The 21,238-nt window shown below is 44.9% G+C and overlaps 1 protein-coding gene across 2 annotated transcripts; it reads left to right on the forward strand.

The window, feature by feature from the left end:
* Positions 1-891: 891 nt before the first annotated feature.
* DLST (dihydrolipoamide S-succinyltransferase) lies at positions 892-20,804 on the forward strand. Of its 2 annotated transcripts, XM_027120042.1 has the most exons (15): positions 892-1,027; positions 1,599-1,632; positions 4,241-4,289; positions 7,058-7,113; positions 7,252-7,326; positions 7,546-7,601; positions 8,100-8,211; positions 9,715-9,870; positions 10,249-10,325; positions 12,136-12,233; positions 15,605-15,735; positions 17,134-17,207; positions 17,516-17,599; positions 18,002-18,169; positions 19,210-20,804. In XM_027120042.1, exons 1-15 carry the CDS (start codon positions 965-967, stop codon positions 19,342-19,344), a joined length of 1,368 nt encoding a protein of 455 aa, XP_026975843.1. In that variant the 5' UTR covers positions 892-964; the 3' UTR covers positions 19,345-20,804. The 2 variants fall into 2 exon arrangements, with proteins under 2 accessions (XP_026975843.1, XP_026975844.1); XM_027120043.1 differs by lacking the exon at positions 4,241-4,289 and having other exon boundaries at positions 909-1,027; positions 7,254-7,326.
* The last annotated feature ends 434 nt before the right edge of the window (positions 20,805-21,238 follow it).

The raw sequence follows: 21,238 nt of genomic DNA on the forward strand, positions 1-21,238 counted from the left end.
ATAGATTAACACTGCTGTATGTTATATATGAAAGTTTTTAAGAGCGTAAGTCATGAGTTCTCATCACAAGAAAAATTTTTTTTTAATTTCTCTAATTTTGTACCTATATGAGACAACGGATGTTCATTAAACTTTCTGTTATAATCACTTCATGATACACATAAATCATTATGCTGTATATCTTAAACTTACACAGTGCTACATGTCAATTATATCGCAACAAAACTGTAATTTTAAAAAATTGCTGGGGATACATCAGTGAACCGGACAAGGTCCCTAATCTTATGGATTTTATATTCTGGGGGTAGAGTGACAAATGAATGGCCTTCAAAATGTACAGGATGTATGGGGAACAATTAGCTCAGCTGGAGACAGTTTGAGTTGGCACTATGGCAGATCAGGAGATGTGGATGCAGAGGTAAGCCTACTTGGTGAAGATCTTCAGCTCGGTTAAAGGGCAGTGGGAGCCCTTTAGAGGTTCCTTGGGGTTCTGTTTCTTTGTTCCGGTGTTAGGGAGCGAGGCAAGTGATTATTGCTTTTTTCAATATTTGAGGAACCTGAGGCTTAGGAAGGCAATGTCACCTGCCCAAGGCCACACAAGTGTAAGATAAGGCAGGCAAGTCTGCCAAGGTCCGAGTCCGAAGCCCATGCCGCCTTCGGCTCTTTTCCGGTAGTGCAGAGGAGGAACGGCGCGGTGCCCCTGGGTGCCAGGACAGAGGGGCACCTTCGGGAGCACCGGCCCCGGCCGGCTGGCAGCGCGGCAGCCTCACCAGCGCGGACAGCTGGCTTGAGGCGGTGGCAGCTCCGCGCTGCCCGTCGGTTCCCCCCGCCCGCCAGTGGTTCGCTCCGAACACCCCTCCCCGAGCGGCGGGTGCCGCGGCCCGCCCCGCTTCCGGTTGTTGCCGGGCCCTATATCCGGTGGCCGCCTGCCCTCCGCTCCGCCGCCTCCGCCACCGCCGGCGCGATGCTGTCCCGGTACCGCTTCCTGTCCCGGGCGTTCAGCCGTTCGCTCTCCGCCTTCCAGAAGGTATGGTACGGCCGGGCCGGGGCCCCGGCGGGTGAGAAACTCGCCGGCGGCGGACGGGCGGCTTGGGGACAGGGGCGTGGCGCCCCGGCCAGGCCGGGCACCAAGGGCACCGGGACTCGGAGGCCGCGGGCTGGGCGGCCCAGAGCCGCTGTTGCCCTCGGGGCCGTCTTGCGGAGCTCACCGGCCCGTCGCCTTCCCGAGACAGCCGGCGCCCCGTCCCCTGCTGGACCCCACCCTCCGCCCCGGCGGAGGAGCCGCCTTAGAGCCCGCCCCCGCACGAGACTCAGAGTTCGGGAGGAGGTGCCGCGGAAGCCCCGACGGGATTCGGGGGCCCGTTTCCTTTCTGTTTAAGTTGGTGGATATCAATCCGGTTGGGAAGTTGAGATAGTTTGGCAGGCCCCGTGTGCTGACGGACTGAGAGCCCGCCCAGGCTGTTGCCTTCACCTTTTGGAGTCATGAGATTCGCCTGTCACCGGTACCTGGGCAGCTTTGAGTCTGTGCTTGAAAGAGAAAGCTGTTTATTCTCCCCTTTCGTCTTGGGTGACGTCGATAATGTCTTCTTTCTCAACAGGGGAACTGCCCTCTAGGGAGACGTTCCCTGCCTGGTAAGTTCTGCCCTTGCCGTCACCTAAAATGCTCTCCTCCTGGGCAGAGCAGTATGCGAGGAAATCGGGGTGCCTGTGTTTCTTCGCATTGTGTTCAGATAGATAGAAGTGAAACAGGTGTTGTTTAATAACAGCTATCATTTATTCATTTAGCACTTAGCTACTCAGTATCTGCTGAGTGTCAGGCACCATGCTAGGCCCTCACAAGGGATCCAGCAGTGATGGGTTCTCGCCCTCCTGGAGCTTACAGTCTAGTGGGAAAGACAAAATGTAAATTGCTAAACAAGTGAACTATTGTGAATCTTGGTTAAATGCTGAGAAGGAAACATACGAAGCTGGACACTAAAGCTGTGACCCAGAGGATGTGACAGGCCAGCCGGATGAAAAGCAGGAGAAAGAAAGAGAATAGCATGTACAAAGTCCCTGAGGAGGGAAAAGCTTGGCAGTATTTTGGAACTGGAAAAAGGGTGGTTTGGCCAGAGCATTTTAGTTGAGGGAGAGAGTGGCATGAGATAGAAGATGGCATAGAGACTAGCGAGAATTTAGGTTTTATCTCAACAGTTCTTTATATGCGTGGCATAAGTATTTGTTGAATGAGTTGATCTTATTGTGGGCATTCTGTGTGCCAGGCATTGTTCTGAGTGCTTTCTGTGCATTTTTTCAGTTAATCATCAAGAAAGAGTAAAAGAGGTGTTTTCTCTATTTTACAAATGTATAACTCAAGACTTAAGAGAGGTTAAGTGCCTTGACCAAGGTGATGCAGCCAACTATTGGTCAAGCCAGGTCTGCCTATTCCTCAGCCCGAACTCCTAACCCACCATGTTATCATTTACTCATATAATCAACAGATTATTGAATTCTTACTACATGCCAGGCAGTGTGCTACGTGACAGGGATAGAGGTGGTCTCTACCCTCTAGGATCTTAGGGGCTACTTGGAGAGAAAACAAATATATATTTATGCATACTTAAGGACATAATTACATTGTGATTACTATAAAGGAGAAGTGGAGTGTAATGAGAGGATGGGATAATGTAGCCAGGCTTGGGAGGGTGGAGGGTGTGGTGGCAACGTCAGTAAAGGCTTCCCCAAAGAAATGACATTTAAGCTAAGTCTTGAAGAATACATAGGAGTTGGCCAGGAGAACGATATTCTAAACAAAGGGGATTGCTTGTGCATAGGTTTTCAGGCAGGAAGAGACTTGACCGGTCATAGAAATGGAAAGGAAGCCTGTCTGGGAGGGCTAGACAGGAATATGGAAAGTTTTTGGACTTTATCCTTAGAGTCATGAGATCATAGGCACCTAGCACAGTGTTCGCTAATAGTGGACTCTCAGTAATAAACTTTTTAACTTGGAATTTTGAAAAATGTCAGTAAACATTTTCTCCACTTCATAGATTGGCAGGACAATGGGAAGAGCCTTGTATTTGGGGTTTGCGTTGTGGTTCAGGGCTTCTCCTTGGGCTAGTCACTTAACCTCCAGAAGCCCTGCTTATATATGAAACGGGAGTAATGGCAGATGGTCGTTCCACTTCAGGGAGTTGTGAGACACAAAAATCAAAATGAGGTCATTACGTGAAAGCTTTTTATAAACTCTTAAACGCTGTACAAATGAAACTTGCTATAGGATGAACTCTAAATTGGAGTTAGGGTTCCAAAAATCAGTAAGGGCTGCTGACTGTTCTAGCTCAAATATATGCTGTGTTTGGGATTTGTACTGCAGCATCATTGGTTACTGGATATAGAGGTGACTTAACTTGCCTCTGAAACCCTGGGGGTGTTTGTAAGGAGGAGGGCACAAGAGAGAATTGTCTCCCATTTGGTGTTTACCGTGCCCGTGGTTCAGAAAGAGTTGTTAATAGATCTGAAAAAATAAGACACATGAAAGAATATAGTCAGGTGAAGCAGATATAGTAATTAGTTGTCAGTTGAAGAAGTGCAGTTATCTGTGATAAGGACAATTGGTGGGGCAGAAAGGAGCTCCCACCTTGTTGAGTATGACCAGAGTGGAAGGCCTCGGGAAGAGTGTAGGAAGACAATAAACTGAAAGGAGGGACAATGATTTGCTCGGTCCTAGAGCAAGCTGGAGACCTTAGGCCTGAAGTAGCCTAGTCTTTGCTACTGGGGTTCAGGCAACAAGACTTCCTGCTCAGTGCATTTTAAGTAACCAGGGAAACAAACTCAGATCAAACATTCCCACTGCTTCTCTGATTAGGCTATATGTAGTCACAGGATAAGCCATCATGTGTCTTTTTCAAGCTTCAATTGTATTTGAAGTCTTGGGGAGTAGAGCATTTTATTATGAAAACATAAAGGGATAATGAAAGTTTATGAGTTTTAAGATAAATAAGATTATAGAATTCTCCCCTTTCTTCCTCAAAGCCATTCCCACCCAAAGTCCCACATGCCTGTTGTTCTCTGCCATTACTATTGCTATGGTGGAAAAGTTTAAGAAGCAGGACTCTGTGTGATAAAGATTATGTTGTTGCCTGCTGTTGATCCTGTTCTACCTCAGAGTTAGGGGGTGAACAGACTTCTTTTCCATTCCCAGCAGGTATCCTGTATAAGATAAAGAGTTGTTGGTTAAGAGTTGTTTTGTTTCTTGCAGGGATCTCCTTATGTCAGGGACCAGGTTACCCTGACAGCAGGAAGACTGTGTAAGTATCACTGGGAAGCACAGATATGTGGACATGGGGTATTTAAGACACCAGTTGAACCATCTGCTGTCTTAACTGTCTTTCAAGCCTAGTAATCAAGCTGGTTATGTTGAGTCCCTCTACCTAATCTTGATGTTAATTTATGACATGTGCTTGAGCTTCAGCCCCATGTTAAGTGCTGGACCAGGAGTGTGTCTGTCCTGAGGTGTTTAGATTATAATGAAAGTGAAGCTGGAATCCTCTTTTTATGGGAATAGATATAGAAAGGTGCTCCTAAATATTCTGGTTGGATACAAGTGAAGCTGAGGGACTGGAGGTTACATTTATTGTGGAGATTAAGAGCATCTGTTTGGTTGCATGGTTACTCATTTTAGAAACAGTAAAAGCAGAAGACTAGTCAGTTGAGTCATGGGACTTTGCCTAGTTCAGAGGGAATGCTATTATTGCATAATGCAAAGTTTGGGGAAAGGCCACCCATGTGTGTTTCAGATTAACTTCTGCTTATGAATGTTGCTTAATGCTACTTTGCATTCCAAGTATTTTCAGGGTGGTGGTAAGAGGATGCTCTTTAGTTACCTGTTGAGCAGCTGTCAAGCTATTTTCTCTACAGGTAGGATCTTCAAAATGAAGGGTGAGCAGATTGGCTCCTTCTTCACTGTGCATTACAAGCATAATCCCATTGTAAATGTTCTTTTTGCTGTTTCTAAGTATTCTACTGTTAACATCTAATACTTTTGTAATTTAAAAGTTATTTAGGGAGATTCAAAATGTGTTACTCATCTGCAGTTTAAATGAAAAGTGGAGCAGCCACAAGTCCTATGCAATAAATGCAATAAATAACTATTCAAAAGTAAATTATTTTAAAATACCCTAAACTTTGAGGGATAAGGATCACACATTAGGGTATTACTCTAATAACTGTTTTTGTGTTGTATATTGTCTTTTTTCATGAATAAGGTACCCATTTTACTTAAAAATCTTTTATTGTAAAACTATTTTTGGTTTTATGTTTTTATTTAATAGCTTATAAATTTACATGGTTCAGAAGTAAAATGAGTGTCCATGAGAAGATTTTTTCCTGTTCTCCGGTGCCACCAAGTTTCTCTTCCCAGAGGCAGCCAGTGCTCCATGTTCTCGGGTGTCCTCAGAGAGCAGTCTCTGCATTTATACATTACCTGTTAGTTCTTGCCTACGAACATGTACCTATACATGGTTGTAAACTGTTGGCAGAACACTTTGTGTTCTGTATTTTTTTAATAACATACATTTTCCCCTTGATTTTACATAGACCTTATAGTTATTTTGAAATTATAAAAATAAAAATATCAAAAGGCAACTTAAATCTGTTATACTTTTCTGTTATAAAGATGCTTATGGTAGAATATTCAAACAGTCCTGAAGTGTAGAAAGTGAAAGTCCCCATCAGTCCAAATCACTCTTCCAAAATGTGTGTGTATGTAACAGATAACCATAGATACCATATATATCTACGTTTCCCACTCTCCAGTGGTAACCACTATTAATGATTTTGTGCATACAAGGTAATATATATATATATTTTTTGTGGTACGCGGGCCTCTCACTGTTGTGGCCTCTCCCATTGTGGAGCACAGGCTCTGGATGCGCAGGCTCAGCGGCCATGGCTCACTGGGCCCAGCCGCTTCACAGCATGTGGGATCTTCCCAGACCAGGGCACGAACCCGTGTCCCCTGCATTGGCAGGCAGATTCTCAACCACTGCGCCACCAGGGAAGCCCTACCTTGCTCTTTTGAAGTTCCTCTTGAATGAGTCCAGAATGGACTGATATGCTGCCTCCTGGCAAGAGAACAGATTAGGAGATACTGTATCAGTTTTTTGGTGTTTTGTTTGTTTGTTTGTTTTGCATATAACACCTTGTTTTACTTGTTAACTGTCTCATCTTGCTGTCCTATATAAATCTATAATCGTGTGGACAGAAATTCTGTTGTATGTGGCACAGTGGCATGTACCCTGAGGACACACAATTTATCTTACTTGCATTTAGTTAAGAAAAAAACGTCATCAGGAAGCTGAGTCCTTTTGGTGGGTATGCAAAGGGCCAAGATGCTATCTTTTTCTTCAAAGACCCAAACTAGATCTGTTCTGGGAGAGCTGGCATTTCACTGCAGCACATTTCACTCACCCAAGGGACTCACTGTTTAAGGCACCCAAGTCATCCAGGCTTTGCTCTAGACATGCTGAGTCAGAATCTCTGGGAATGGGGCCTAGACATGTATGCTTTGAAAAAGTTCTCCCAGGTAACACTGATGGGCACTCCTAGTCAAGAATCACTGATTTAAAGGGAAGGTGGGGCTTCCGTGGTGGTGCAGTGGTTGAGAGTCCACCTGCCGATGCAGGGGACGCAGGTTCGCGCCCCGGTCCGGGAGGATCCCACATGCCGCGGAGCGGCTGGGCCCGTGAGCCATGGCCGCTGAGCCTGCGTGCCCGGAGACTGTGCTCCGCAACGGGAGAGGCCACAACAGTGAGAGGCCCGCGTACCGCAAAAAAAAAAAAATAATAATAATAAAAAATAAAGGGAAGGTGAAAGAATCTAAAAAAGAGTGGATATATGTATAACTGATTCACTTTGCTGACAGCAGAAACTAACACAACATTGTAAATCAACTATACTCCAATAAAAATTTAAAAAATGAAAATAAAAAAGGGAAGGTGACCCGTGATGCCTTATCTAGACTAAAATGTGAGTGAATCACCTGTTAAAGGAGTTTACTTTTATGTTTGTTTTCTAGCATTAACAGCGGTAGTGTCTTCAGTGTTCGCTTTTTCAGAACTACAGCTGTGTGCAGTAAGTACCTTCAGCTCCCTACCTTATTGGGAATGGAGTTTTAATGGGAAGAACAACAATTGACTGAATTTAATTAAAGAAAAAAATTAAAAAGGAGAAATGTGGACTATGTGATTTTTTTTCCCCCTCTTTTACTAGAGGATGATGTGATTACAGTCAATACCCCAGCATTTGCAGAATCTGTCACAGAAGGGGATGTCAGGTGGGAGAAAGGTAAGATTTAGTGCCTTCTCACTTTTTAAGTTTAAATACTTTTGAAAAGTCCCCTTTACCCCCACGATAATCAGTGGCTCCACCCTTTTCTTTACCTGCAGTGTACTTTCCCCTGGCTTTAGGAAAGGGGTCTTGTAACACACCTGCCAATGGGGATTTTGTGGCTACTGGAGGGTTCCCCCCTGCACCCTAAGAGGTAGCCTTTGACTATCTTTTCAGCTGTTGGAGACACAGTTGCAGAAGATGAAGTGGTTTGTGAGATTGAAACTGACAAGGTAGGCTTGTCCTATTAGTACCAACTTTTCATGGTCTCCCCTTGGTTTCTTAACCTAATGAAAGGAACAGGGACTTAACTGTCGGTTATAGATAATTTTTAACTGCCTCAGTTGTAAAATTGTTGGAATAGCTCATTAAAAAGAAAACATTAAAAGTTTAATTTTAGATTGTTCTAGGTGTATGTACTATGTACTTTAATAGCTTTAGTTTTATAGCTTTTGTGTGTGTGTGCATGAGCTGTTTCCAGTTGTTTTTATGTATCACTTGGAAACACATTAACTGAATCTTGCTTTAGTGTTCTGAGAAAGGACAGAAAGGGTGAATCTTCACAGTAGCATTGATTACTCTTACTCTGAAAGTGTGGCCTTGGTGTTTCTATATACAGGGTCTTGTGTATCTGTGTTGCAACTCTTGTGACTCATTTGAGATTCTATACAATTAATTTTCTAATGCTGAGTAAAAATTTGGACTCTTTCTCCATCTGTCTTCTTTTCAAGACATCTGTGCAGGTTCCATCACCAGCAAATGGCATGATTGAAGCTCTTTTGGTACCTGATGGGGGAAAAGTAGAAGGAGGCACTCCTCTTTTCACACTCAGGAAAACTGGCGGTAAAGAAGTTCTCCTGGTTGTCAAGGTCTCCAGTGTTCCCCCTTGGAACTGGGGCTGAGCATAATATACTAATTCCTTGATACCTCAAAGACCATTTGGCATTCCCTCTGCCCTTTTTGAGGCAGTAAGAGGGGAGCTATTTATATTGTGAACTTTAAATGTCAAGTTTTAGAAGAAAAGGGTATTAAAAAAATAAAGCTCATAATACTCTGTTCTTTATTGTGCTGGACCTTTTCTTAAATAGGAATGAAGAAGATTCTAAAGACAGTGATTTCCCCCCACCCCAACCCCGGCGTCAGAGTCACATGGAGGCTTTAAAAATAATACAAATGCCTAGATTCTGAGTCCCAGGGATTCTGATATATTAAATCTGGGGTTTTCAGATCCTGGTTATCTTATCATAGTTTTCATTGTTGTTGTTGTTGTTTTTAATGCTCTCCAAGTGATTCTGATACACAGCTAGGGCTGGGAGCCACTCTTCTAAAACGAGAAGTAGTATTTCATCCTGTCTGTTATAGAGAATTTGGTGTCGTTTTTTCATATCTATTCTCTCATAACATTTTTTAGGGAGAGTTGGATTTCTCTTGGGAAGAAATGAGAAATAAGGAAATGAATTTGTACTGGATCTCACAGCCAGTATTAGAGATTAGAAAAGAACTTTCTGATTCTTAATTAAATGCTGTAACTACTAAAGTATTTTTTTCATTGTTAAGATAGTTAAGCAGCAAGATGGTAGATTGCATCGTTATGATTGATCAGGGCAAGACCAGAAGCCCAGAATGGAAACAACATACAGTAGAAGGCTAGGGGATAAGATTGATTCTTCTAGTTGGAGAATTTCATCTTCTGATCATTCCTTAAGAGAATGTTCTTCTAATTTAAATGTAAACCCAGATGTGATGTCCAAATTGGTAAAATCAAAAATATTTAAAGTTGTGAATTTATATTGCTTGACCACCTCATTGGTTTATAAAGTTACCCTAGATAAAATGCTTTGAAGTCTTCAGTCTAAATGTGCCCTTGATTATTTAAACTTTTAAGTTTTAATAGTTAAGAGTATTCTCCCACATGGGATGTTAAAATAGAAGAGGAGACGATCAGTATTACCATAACTAGAAAGGTGTTGCTCTTATGTGTGTATTTTAACATCTTAAATTACCTGGGTTTCTTTTGCTTTGAAGTTTACATTACCATGGACTTCAGTAGGTGCTTTGAAAGTACTGGCTGAATTTGATGATCAGTAGATATTTGTGAAATCAGGAAGGCAGCTGAATTAAGTCAGTTATCTAATGTAGGACATCTAGGAGCCCTGGGGAATAGAAGCATAGTGCCTTAAATCATTCTGTGTATCTCAAAGCTTTACATGTATAGCAAATACTCAGGAAGCATTTGTTAATTGATTGGAGATAGAGCTTTTGCTGCTAAATTCTACTTAGTATCTGCAATTTGGTTGCTTTCCATTCTAGATAGTGCCAATGGCATCTATTTTTCCTGTTTTTCAGCTGTTCCTGCTAAGGCCAGGCCAGCCGAAGCTCCTGCTGCCGCAGCCCCAAAAGCAGAACCTGCAGCATCGGCAGTTCCTCCTCCCCCTGCAGCATCTATACCCACTCAGATGCCACCAGTGCCCTCGCCCTCACAACCTCTCACTAGCAAACCAGGTAAGCCTCTGGCTCCCACGTGTCTTTATGTGGGAGAACAACATCTCATCTTATGTCATGTTCCCTCACAGTCTAAGACTAATTACGGCTCTGAACAGGCTCCACTGTCTGCTTTGTAGAAAGAATTCTAGACTTTGTATCAGAAGACCTGAAACAAAGGGTTTGCATCTCAGCTTTTTAGCTGAGTGTATAGCTGTGTGACTTTAGGCTAGTTATTTAACTTCTCTGAGCAGATTGTTCGTTCGTGAAGTAGGAATGATAGTAATTCACCTCAGCATATCTTGAAGATTAAGTGACAGTACAGTATGAAAGCACTGGCATGTACTCAAGTAAATGTTTCTCATTTTCTGATGCAGTGTACCCTTTCTTCATTTTCAGTGTCTGCCGTAAAACCCACTGCTGCCCCTCCAGTAGCTGAGCCAGGAGCTGGCACAGGTCTGCGTTCAGAACATCGGGTAAGTCTCTGAGGACCACTTCCAAGAAAGAAGCCGAGGGGCAGTGCTGAGATTAATGGAGTGGGTATGCTCTGCCTACGTTTGAATGGCTGGCAGCTGATTCCCTTGGCCTTGACAAGGAAATTGAGTTTAGGATGCGACTTGTTCAGTGACATGACTGTCAAATGACAGGACTAGAACCAGAGGTCTTCTGAACACTTGTCCATTGGTTTTTCCCACTTTGTTATGCCAGCAGCGAAATGCTGTGGGTGAGTAAGATATACGCAGGGGATGGTAGCCTAGTGACGCATCCCTTCCTTCCCACGATAACGCATACTTCAGAGAGGTGGTTTAGTGAGCTCTATTCCTATACTTCCGGGATACTTAGCTGAGGGCTACCCAGTGGCAGTCAGGAGCAGACATAAGACCTCAAGGAAGTATGGTCAAGAGGGTGGGTTCCTCTGCCTGAGAATACCTCCTAAAAATACTATAGCCTCAAAAGTTTGTTGCCTCTGAGTTTCCATTCCACCAGTAGCTATTCTCGTGCAAGTCTTTATTACCAGAAATTTCCCTTTGTGCAATGACTCCTGGGCTGGCTAGCCCTACCCCACACTCTTCCATAAATTGGTTTTGGTTTTTAAATCAAACCATATCCGAGGCCTCTATTCTTTTTTTTTTTTTAATAGAAACATCTTTATTGGAGTATAACTGCTTTACAATGTTGTGTTAGTTTCTGCTGTATAACAAAGTGAATCAGCTATATGCATACGTATATCCCCATATCCCCTCCCTCTTGCGTCTCCCACCCTCATCCCACCCCTCTAGGTGGTCACAAAGCACCGAGCTGATCTCCCTGTGCTGTGCGGCTGCTTCCCACTAGCTATCTGTTTTACATTTGGAAGTGTATATATGTCCATGCCGCTCTCTCACTTCTTCCCAGCTTACCCTTCCCCCTCCCCGTGTCCTCAAGTCCATTCTCTACGTCTGTGTCTTTATTCCTGTCCTGCCCCTAGGGTCATCAGAACCATTTTTTTTTTTAGATTCCATATATATGTGTTAGCACACGGTATTTGTTTTTCTCTTTCTGACTCCACTCTGTATGACAGACTCTAGGTCCATCCACCTCACTACAAATAACTCAATTTCATTTCTTTTTATAGCTGAATAATATTCCATTGTATATACGTGCCACATCTTCCTTATCCATTCATCTGTCGATGGACTCTTAGGTTGCTTCCATGTCTTGGCTATTGTAAATAGTGCTGCAGTGAACATTGTGGTACATGACTCTTTTTGAATTATGGTTTTCTCAGGGTATATGCCCAGTAGTGGGATTGCTGGGTCATATCGTAGTTCTATTTTTAGTTTTTTAAGGAACTTCCATACTGTTCTCCATAGTGGCTTATCAATTTACATTCCCACCAACAGTGTAAGAGGGTTCCCTTTTCTCCACACCCTCTCCAGCATTTATTGTTTGTAGATTTTTTGATAATGGCCATTCTGACTAGTGTGAGGTGATAACCTCATTGTAGTTTTGATTTGCATTTCTCTAATGATTAGTGATGTTGAGCATCTTTTCATGTGTTTGTTGTAGGCCTCTATTCTTGGTCAAACTTCAGGCACATCTGAGTGGGTAGTTTGTGTTTCCTTGTTCTTGCACAGAGGAGCAAGGCCACCACAGGAAAGAGGAAGCCTGGATCTCTCCCTGTATTTAGATACTACAGTCTGTCCTTATCCACTCCTAGCAAGCCCAATGCTCCCTCAGACTAAGTGCGAAGGGTTAGTTCCAGAGAGACCAGGTGGTCAATACTTGTCCCACTTTCCCTTTCAGGAGAAAATGAATAGGATGCGGCAGCGCATTGCTCAGCGTCTGAAGGAGGCTCAGAATACCTGCGCAATGCTTACCACTTTCAATGAGATTGACATGAGGTGAGAGCTCTAGTCCTCTTCCTCCCTGTGCCCATTTTCTTGGAGAACACTTGAACTTGCCCAAGTCCCTACCTAGTGCTGATTCTAAAACTAACTTAACAGGAAAGAAGTACTTCTTTGCAGTGCTTGTTGACTTATACAGAGTGACCCACTGATTTCACTCTCTAATCGACTTTCCTAATACTGTGCCTGCCTCCTCTGTGACCTAAAAAACTTAGCCTTTTACTTTTATACCTGAATCTTGTGATTTCTGATAAACGAGGCTGGGAATAGTCTTAAAATCTAATGACTACTGTCGAGCTGACAAGTAGAGAGATAGGGCATCCAGGCTGACAAGGCTCCCCTAGGGATACAGAATCACTTGACAGCGTGTCCAGAGTCAGGCGCCATACCCTGCTTCCTTCTCACTGGGACTGCTCCTTATGTGTGTTCCTAAGCCACTCAGAATTGAGTGGGTGGAAAGGCATAGGCTTGTCGTATCTTTCACCTTTCCCAGCTTTGATAATGAAATGGGAAGCAAGTTGTGCTTTTAAAGAAGAACTTCAGAATTAACCAAAGGGGCTAATTCAGTATACCCATTTCTGTAGTGAGCTAATCGTTGACTCACTTATCTTCTTCAAGACTTTGATGTTTATAGGTGTCAGGACTGTAGGGAAGAGAATGTAGTTAAAGTCAACAAACAGTTTTTGAGTGCTTACTGTGCACAGTATATTACACTATATTTGAGGGGGATGCAAAGATGAGTGAAAAAGAGCCCTTACCTTCATAGAGCTACCATCTTGCTTAGATAAATAGAAAGTAAAATCTCTAGTATCAGTATCAGGAGGATACAAAACGTATGAAGTGGAGAAGAGAATGAGATCATTTGTTTATGAGGTGACAGGGTGGAGGTAGGGATCAGGAAAGGCTTCCTGGAGGAAAGAGATTTTTAATAGACCTTAAAGAACGACTAGCACTTTGACATAGTGGAGGAAGGTCATTCCAGAAGATGTTAACAATATGGACCTGGCACAGACAGGAAAGTACATGACACATTTGAGAAACAATCGCTGTGAGAAATATGTGTAAGAAAGAATGGTAAAGAAAGTTGGGTCCATACTTCAGAATGTTTTAAGTGCCAGGGTAAGAGTTCATAGTTAATACAGGAGGTAAAATCATCAAGTCTTCAGGTCATCTCTTTGTTTTTTATTTTTGTCCCAAGTGTTTAGTCTGTGAATCTACATTTCATTAAGGAAATTGGTCTCCTTTGGAAGGAGTCTGAGAAGCGTAGAGAGGGGAGTGTGCTATGGCACTCACAGAGTAGGACTCTGTGGCCCATTTCACTAGATGTCATACATTCTATTGTGAAGCTTCCCAAAAGACTGGATGTCATTCAAGCCAAAGATTTCTCTCCTATCCATAGGATGTAGGGAAGGACCTTGACTAATGAATCACAAGGGCTGCAGCTTATGTTTCAGTGCATTAGGGCCAAATTGTACACAAATCGAATTGGGCTTTGAAATTCTACCCAATTCCTTAAGACAAAACATGTAAATATTTGTGGCCTTGAAAGATGCAGTTGGCCCAACAGCTTTGATTGAAGGTAAGTACAATAGCTGGATCTCCTTTCAGCAGCTAATCGAAGTGTCACTTAATGATGGCCTGGGGTCTTACTGCAGTCAGTAATCTGGTTTAGATTGAGTGCCCTTTGGGTCTTGCACTGATCAGCTAACCCATAAGGGGCCTTTCTGAGACCTTCTCCTCTCCCCTGTTGTCCCAGCCTCTGCCTGCAAGGGCAGAGCTCTGAAATAGAAACTACTTAATGACCAGACAATAGCATTTGGGCAGTTTTGAGAGCAGAGATGTTTATCACTCCTCTTTCCCTCTTCTGCAGCTCTTGTGTCTTGGGAACCAGTAATGTCTTTAGGGTGGTAATCCTAGCACTAAATGAGGTTAGACTCAGGAAAACAAAACATTTTAAAACCAATCAGTCTCCCTAGGAAAACTTCCCTTTTAAAAAACAAAAGGTCTAAAGGGGGAGTTAAAGTTATATCATCTTATCTTTCGTGCTAATGTCAAATTAGGCCATTATAGAGAGAAAGGGAGAACTGAGCATTTGGGCCTAAGATAAAGTTAAATTCGATTTCTATCACGGAACTGTATTCCCATAAATACAGAGGTTTCTGCAGCAAAATGATGGGAAAGCCATTTCCCACTAACTCTGTTGCACATGTGTTGTATGTATGTGAAAAACCAGCCCCGAAGGAACAAAGACTGGTCACCTTGCAAAGGCTTCTCAGGGGCCTTGCTGCTTGTACTTTAAAAAGCTTAGGTCCGCACATGGTCACTTTTCTAAATACCAGGGAAACCACGTCCATCAAACTAATCTTAACAGCAGGAACTGTGTCTTTTATTATCTTTATATCTTGGTGCCCTGCATTGACCCCCACGTGTGGTGGGTGTTAGTACCTGTTTGAAGGAACAAGCGGGGGCTTCCGTGGTGGCGCAGTGGTTGAGAGTCCACCTGCCGATGCAGGGGACACGGGTTCGTGCCCCGGTCTGGGAAGATCCCACATGCCGCGGAGCGGCTGGGCCCGTGAGCTATGGCCGCTGAGCCTGCGCGTCTGGAGCCTGTGCTCCGCAACGGGAGAGGCCACAGCAGTGAGAGGCCCGCGTACCGCAAAAAAAAAAAAAAAACGGTAGAAGGAACAAGCGGATGGAACTGCTAACTCTGGGGAGATGAATGAATCTACTGACTTTCTCGTGAGCCTAAAACAACACTGGATTATACCCATCCACAGATAGTCGTGACTGCTTTTGCTCCCATGAAGCCCATGAACCTGTGGGGCTTTGGGGTTTATTTCATCTTCACTAGTTAGGAGACAGGAGGAATGTCACAAGGAAGTCATAATCAGGTTTGGTGGTATTTTGAAAATAAATCAAATGAGATAAAAAGAATGGTGCTTATTTTGCAGACTTTGTTTATGCTTAAAAAAAAGCTTTTTTCGGTGTGGATGGCTCATGATTGTAGTGTAGCTGGAAGTCACTTTCTTGTCCAGGGTGAGGATGTTGCTGTGCTGTCTGAGCTCTTGTTCATATTGTCTGTAACTGAAATCTTTGACTTCTGGAACACAAAGGAGCCCTGTAAAGGGCTCAATCTGCCTTAAAGACAGATTGGATCCGGTTCCTTTGGGTCCAGGTTTTGTAAAGGAATAAAGTTATTGTGTTGACCTCTGGTGGACTATTTCAAAACTTGAACTTAGGTAGATGGTCCACAGTAAGGGAATAAAGCTTACGCAGCTGTGTACACAGAGTTAGAAACCAGTATGAAAGTCAGAATTGAGGCTTCTTTTGTGGTCAGTTTGTTTTGTAATGTTAATGTGTCTTTGCAGTAACATCCAGGAGATGAGGTCTCGGCACAGAGATGCTTTTCTGAAGAAACATAACCTCAAACTAGGCTTCATGTCGGCATTCGTGAAGGCCTCAGCCTTTGCCTTGCAGGAGCAGCCTGTTGTAAATGCAGGTGAGTTTGTGGTGGCTAGAATCACAGAGGTCCTGGGAGGTGTGCGTGTAAACACACACCTGCTCCCACACACAGACACAAAGATGGCGGTCGACAGACTAAGACTTCTTATTTCATACATGTGAAAACTTGAGTACCTTCCCTGGGGATTTCTTGACTCACCTTCCCAAATGGACGTCATGATTACTTCCTCCCCCCCAGCTGGACAGAACAGGTTCTCTTCACAGTGCATAGCCTGGCAGCTGCTGTGGTGACAGGCAGTTCTGAGCCAGGTCAGCCATCCAGGCTTCTCGTGTCAGTGTGGAGACTTGTGTTCTGGCTGATGCCCACCCTCCCACAAGCCCTATTATCTTGGGACCTGACTCTTACACCTGGCATAGCTCCAGGGTGACCTTTGATTTCTGGCCAGTGGACCTCATTGGGAGGCCTTGGGCCTGGTCCCTCTTTCCTGGACTTGGTGCCCATTTTCCTTACTTTTTGCTCACCTACATCATTGGAATGTTGACCTAACAAGCAGTTCTCTTTCCCATTTAGACAATTCTCTGTTCCCTGGAAGATTAGAGAGGACAGTGGCACTTCTGCAACCCTCAGCAGTGCAGGGTCCCTAAAGGTCTGGAAATAGAAGTCCTAGTCCCTTCCGCCAAGTGGTGTGCCCTTAGGTGGGTGGAAGGGCTTTGTTTCACCCCGATGTGTATCTCTTTATTTCTTCCGTTCTTCTTATGCTTCCTGATGACTCTCTCCATCGCTTCTGCCTACACATACATGTAGGCATTTCTCAGAGTTCCCCTGACCTCTTTCTCACTTTACATGCTTTTCCCGGGGTGTCTTATCTGTAATACAATGCAGACTTTCTATGAAAAAGATTCCCAAGCCTGTATTTTCTCATGAGCACCAGACCTAAATTTTTAGCTGCTGGTTTGCTCTCTCAGACCACCCTGCTTCCTACCGAGTCTCCTAGAAAGAGGCTTGCCGCCTTGTTGAGAGTGGGCAGCAGAATGGGCAGCATCCCCATCCCCCCACTTCCTTTACTAATTTGCCCTTTTTGGGAACACTTTTTAAACCTGCCGTTAGCTAAGGGAGGGCTGGAGTAGAGCTAGCTAACAAGAACTTTGGCACATACTTATCCTGTGTTAGCCTGTGTATTGATCCCTCTGAGGGCTGCCAAGGAAACGGATGCCCCTGTGCTCATGCTTAGTCAGGGCACTTGGGAGAAGTTACAGTTGGCTGGCATGGGAGTAAGAGGAGTGTCAGCTGCCACTTGTAACGCGGTGGGTTTTGTGCTAGTTGGTCACCCCACACTGTACCAAGCATCGTGGATTTTTCCTCTATGAATGCAAATTTTTCCTCACTAGCCTAGGCCTGGGGAGTTGTATGTAATGTGTGTTTTCTCTCTCATAGTGATTGACGATACAACCAAAGAGGTGGTGTATAGGGATTATATTGACATCAGCGTTGCAGTGGCCACGCCTCGGGTATGTTGGGGCAAGAAGTGGGGAGCTCTGATCTTTGACTCTCTCCTTACCTGTGTGAAGAAGCAGACCCCTGGGAGAGATCTTTCCTGTAGTTCTGTCTTTTTAGAAGGGAGTTACTAGAAGAGTAACCTGTTTTTGACCATACCACGTTCTTCTATCTCTGGCAAGCCTAAATATTTTAGACTCTGTTAATCACGAGTCTGGGGGATATTCTGGGGGAGGGGAGACCATAGGCTTGAATCAAGAGAGTTATAACTATAAAGGGTACTATTAATTTGCAACTGAAAAGAACTTTTCACTCTCATCAGGGTCTGGTGGTTCCCGTCATCAGGAATGTGGAAACTATGAATTATGCCGATATTGAGCGAACCATCAGTGAACTGGGAGAGAAGGTAAAAGAGAAAGGATGGTATGAGCTGCTGGGCAGGTCAGGGAAGAGAGCCTGGGGAAGGCTGGGCCAGTGAGCGGTGCTCAGGGAGCTGGAGCCTCACTTTCTTCTGAAAGGAGTGCGTGGCCCCTGTGAACAGCAGTCACAAGAGAGAGCTGAAGTACAGCTTCCTGGTGGAGCTTATCGTGCTCTTACGACTGAAGAGCTCGTCAGAGGAAACCTCAGAAAAGAAAAGATTCTGAAGTCCTTTCCCCTGGTGGAGCACTAGTCATAGGCATCTTAGCTGAATGCTTTCGCGTTAAAGCTAGACCTTGGATTGTTGATCTTAGATATGAGCCTTCTGGACTTCCTTTAGGTGAAGAAAGCTGGGTTGACCTTACCTTTCAATTATAAAATCTGTTTTTAGGCCCGGAAGAATGAACTTGCCATTGAAGATATGGATGGTGGTACTTTCACCATCAGCAACGGAGGCGTTTTTGGCTCGCTCTTTGGAACGCCCATCATCAACCCCCCTCAGTCTGCCATCCTGGGCATGCATGCCATCTTTGATAGGCCAGTGGTCGTGGGAGGCAAGGTAGGGAACGTCACCATTAATGTCCTAGCAGCTAGGCGATAAGGAGAGGTAAGTCTAACTAGATGCTCATTATAAAAGATTTACTATAATTTCAGGCATAAGTTGCATCTCCTAGTTTCTAATTACTAGCTGAGGCACTGGTTCTTAAATTGTGTGTGGAGTAGCAGCACCTGGGAACTTGTTGGAAATGCAAATTCTTGGACCCCTTCCGAGACCTAGTGAAGCAGAAAGTACAGATGATTCTGATGCACGTTAAAGTTTGAGAACCTTTGAGCTGAGAAAGCTTGCTCCTTCATCTGGGACTAGTCAACAGGCTTCATTCTCTAGGTGCTGTAGAGAGTGTGGGGATACAGTTGAAGACATGGTCCTTGCTCCTGGGGAACAGAGGACAGCAGGGCAGAGCCATCTACAAGCTGCCAAGTTGTAATGATGAGGCTTAGAGGTTTTCTGGGAGTTCACGGAATGAGGGCAAAGGGTCTGGAGCTGGCCCTAGAAGATATGTTGGTAGGAAAATGTTTCCTGGGACTCCTATGTTTAGAACCTTTTTGGGTCACTAACTCCTTTTTCAATCTAAAAATCATAGATCTTCCCTGAAAATGCTCATACACCCAACTTTGCATAGAGTTTCAGAGAATTTGTGGACCCCAGGATAAAAAAAAATTTTTTTGTTGTTACTATAACCCCAAAGAAGCAACTGCAGGCAGCCAGAACTGAAGAGGAACTTCCCTGTAGACAGCAGACAAGTGAGAGGCCAGAGCATGGTGTTTTGTTTTCTTTTGTTTTGTGTTTTTAAAGGCAGTTGTAAGGAGACTCCTGTTTTCTTGGTTTAAGCTTTGAGTGTGGGAGCTTTGCACTCAGGGTAGGGCTTGGTCTTTGAACATACTGTACGTATCCAGAAGCAGCAAAGCAAAGCAGGAAAGGCTCTGCAACTGGGAACTTAACTATGGGCTGTGCTGTGTCATCTCCCCTTTCATCTGGGCTTTCTCTGCCCCGCTGTAGACAACAGGACAGACAAACCTGTCGACCTCTCTTCTCTGTAGGTGGAGGTGCGGCCCATGATGTACGTGGCCCTGACATATGATCACCGGCTGATCGATGGCAGAGAGGCCGTGACTTTCCTCCGGAAAATCAAGGCAGCGGTAGAGGATCCCAGAGTCCTCCTATTGGACCTGTAGGAGGAAGCCATGCGCCCTACACATCAACCATGCAGGAACTGAAAACCAGTCTTCTCCCTGTCCCCTCACGGGCCCCGGGTTAGCCTGGTGACAGACAGGCATATGCTGTTGTTCTCAAGCAAGGAAACCAGGGCACCATGTAACCAGCAGTCACAGGTCTCTTGGTGTTCCTGCCAGGCTCTCTCCCTCTCTGCGCCGTTCTCTTACCCTCGAATATCTGATTTCCTTAGGCTTGAGGGAGAGAGAGAGCCTTAATGGATGCTCATTAATATTCCTGCCTTTCTCCATTAGCCCTCCGCTGAGATGATTTTGCTTCTCCCCCGTCCAGTATACCATAGGGAAACTGCCGGGGACCATGTGATTAAGTTTCTATCTCTTGAAAGTCTGTTCTCCAGAGATGCCTAGGAGGGTGCTGTGCCTCCCAAGCTCGGAGCAACCTCTGTCCTGGCTGTGCACGTCCTTACTCGGTTCCACCCGTGTGGAGGTATTGACCACAGGCCAGGAGGTGCTGCTTTGCTTCTTAAATGGCATCTTCATTCTCAGCCGTCACTGACTTCAAGCTGCCTCTTCTACCTCTTCCAGGAAGCACAGGCTGGGGGATCTGGAGGGGCAGGGTATGGGTAGGCAGTGTTGAGGGGGAGGACAGCTTCTGAGGTCAGAGGTTATAAATGAGGCTGGAGCAGAGCCCAGGCCTGCCCTCACACTCTCCGTCATAGCTTTGTACCAGGAAGACCCATTTTGGCACAAGCATGCCCAGCTGTGGTTGTGCTGCCCTTTCCAGACCACTGGGACCATTCTACCACATGATTCTCATCTAGAGCAGATTCTAGCGCACGGCAGGGAGACAGCGTGTCACAGCCAAGGGCTGGATGGCGCCTGGCAGAGATCGGAGTGAGGAGGCTTCCTGTGGACTGGCTCACATTGTCTTGAGCTTTTAAATTCCATTGGTTTAAGCCTGTGGGCTGAAGAGGCAGTTCTGTTCCTTCCTGTATCGTGGCCCTTAGGGAGCGGAGCCTTAGCTCTTCCTCCACAGAACACAGGTCTGGGAGAGAATGGATTGTGGTGGAAACCAGCCCAAGATGCTAGTGCACAGTGGGGAAATGGCCGATGTCACCTACGAGGTACTGCCTTGGGTCTGGACACAGTCATTGGAATTCTTCGGAGGATGGTTAAATGCACATGTCTTGTCATGAAAGCTACTGGGCTTCATTGCTTCGTATCCAACTGCATCCAGGCCTGAGGCTGCTGACACTTGACACAGGGAGCCATTCATTTAGTGCAGGGTGCCCATTTGTATTTTGAGTGAAGAAGCAAGGCCTGGGGGTTGGGGTAGGGGGAAGGGGTGGGAGCCAGTACTGAGTGCCTGCAGCATCTCCTATGTCTTCACTATTCAGAACTTGTAACTAAAATATTTAAAGAAACTGATTTTAAATGCAAATTAAAGGGCAAATGTTCGCAGACAGGGTTCCTGCTTCTGTACTTCTTTTGGTTACTGAGGTTGTGCAAGTCTCCAGCACTGTAACTGTCATTAGCACTGAAAGCCACGTAATGTCCCTCTCATCCAGAAAAGTGCCCTGGCTTCCTTCCAGGGCACTTCCTTCCTCGAACCTGGTGAGCCCGGCAAGCCACACTGTTGAAGAGAAACTGGTTCTCACCTGCGTGAAGCCCCTTCAGACACCAACAGACATTTAGATTTTGGTGGCGTTGCCTCGCGTTATTTCTGGGATGGATGGGGGAGTGGTGGAGCAACATAGTTTCGCATTTTGCACTTGATTGCCACGTGGGTACCCAGATGCTCAAGGTTGATTTGAACAAATGAGGGTAGATCACCTCCTAGGAGCAAGTGGTGTGTGACGGCGAGTGGACGGGGTTGAGAGATAATCTGCGCTGACTA

Source organism: Aethalodelphis obliquidens, unplaced genomic scaffold, assembly GCF_003676395.1.
Source record: "Aethalodelphis obliquidens isolate GAN/ISIS:26980383/991018 unplaced genomic scaffold, ASM367639v1 scaffold21, whole genome shotgun sequence".
In the NCBI taxonomy this organism is placed as follows: domain Eukaryota; kingdom Metazoa; phylum Chordata; class Mammalia; order Artiodactyla; family Delphinidae; genus Aethalodelphis; species Aethalodelphis obliquidens.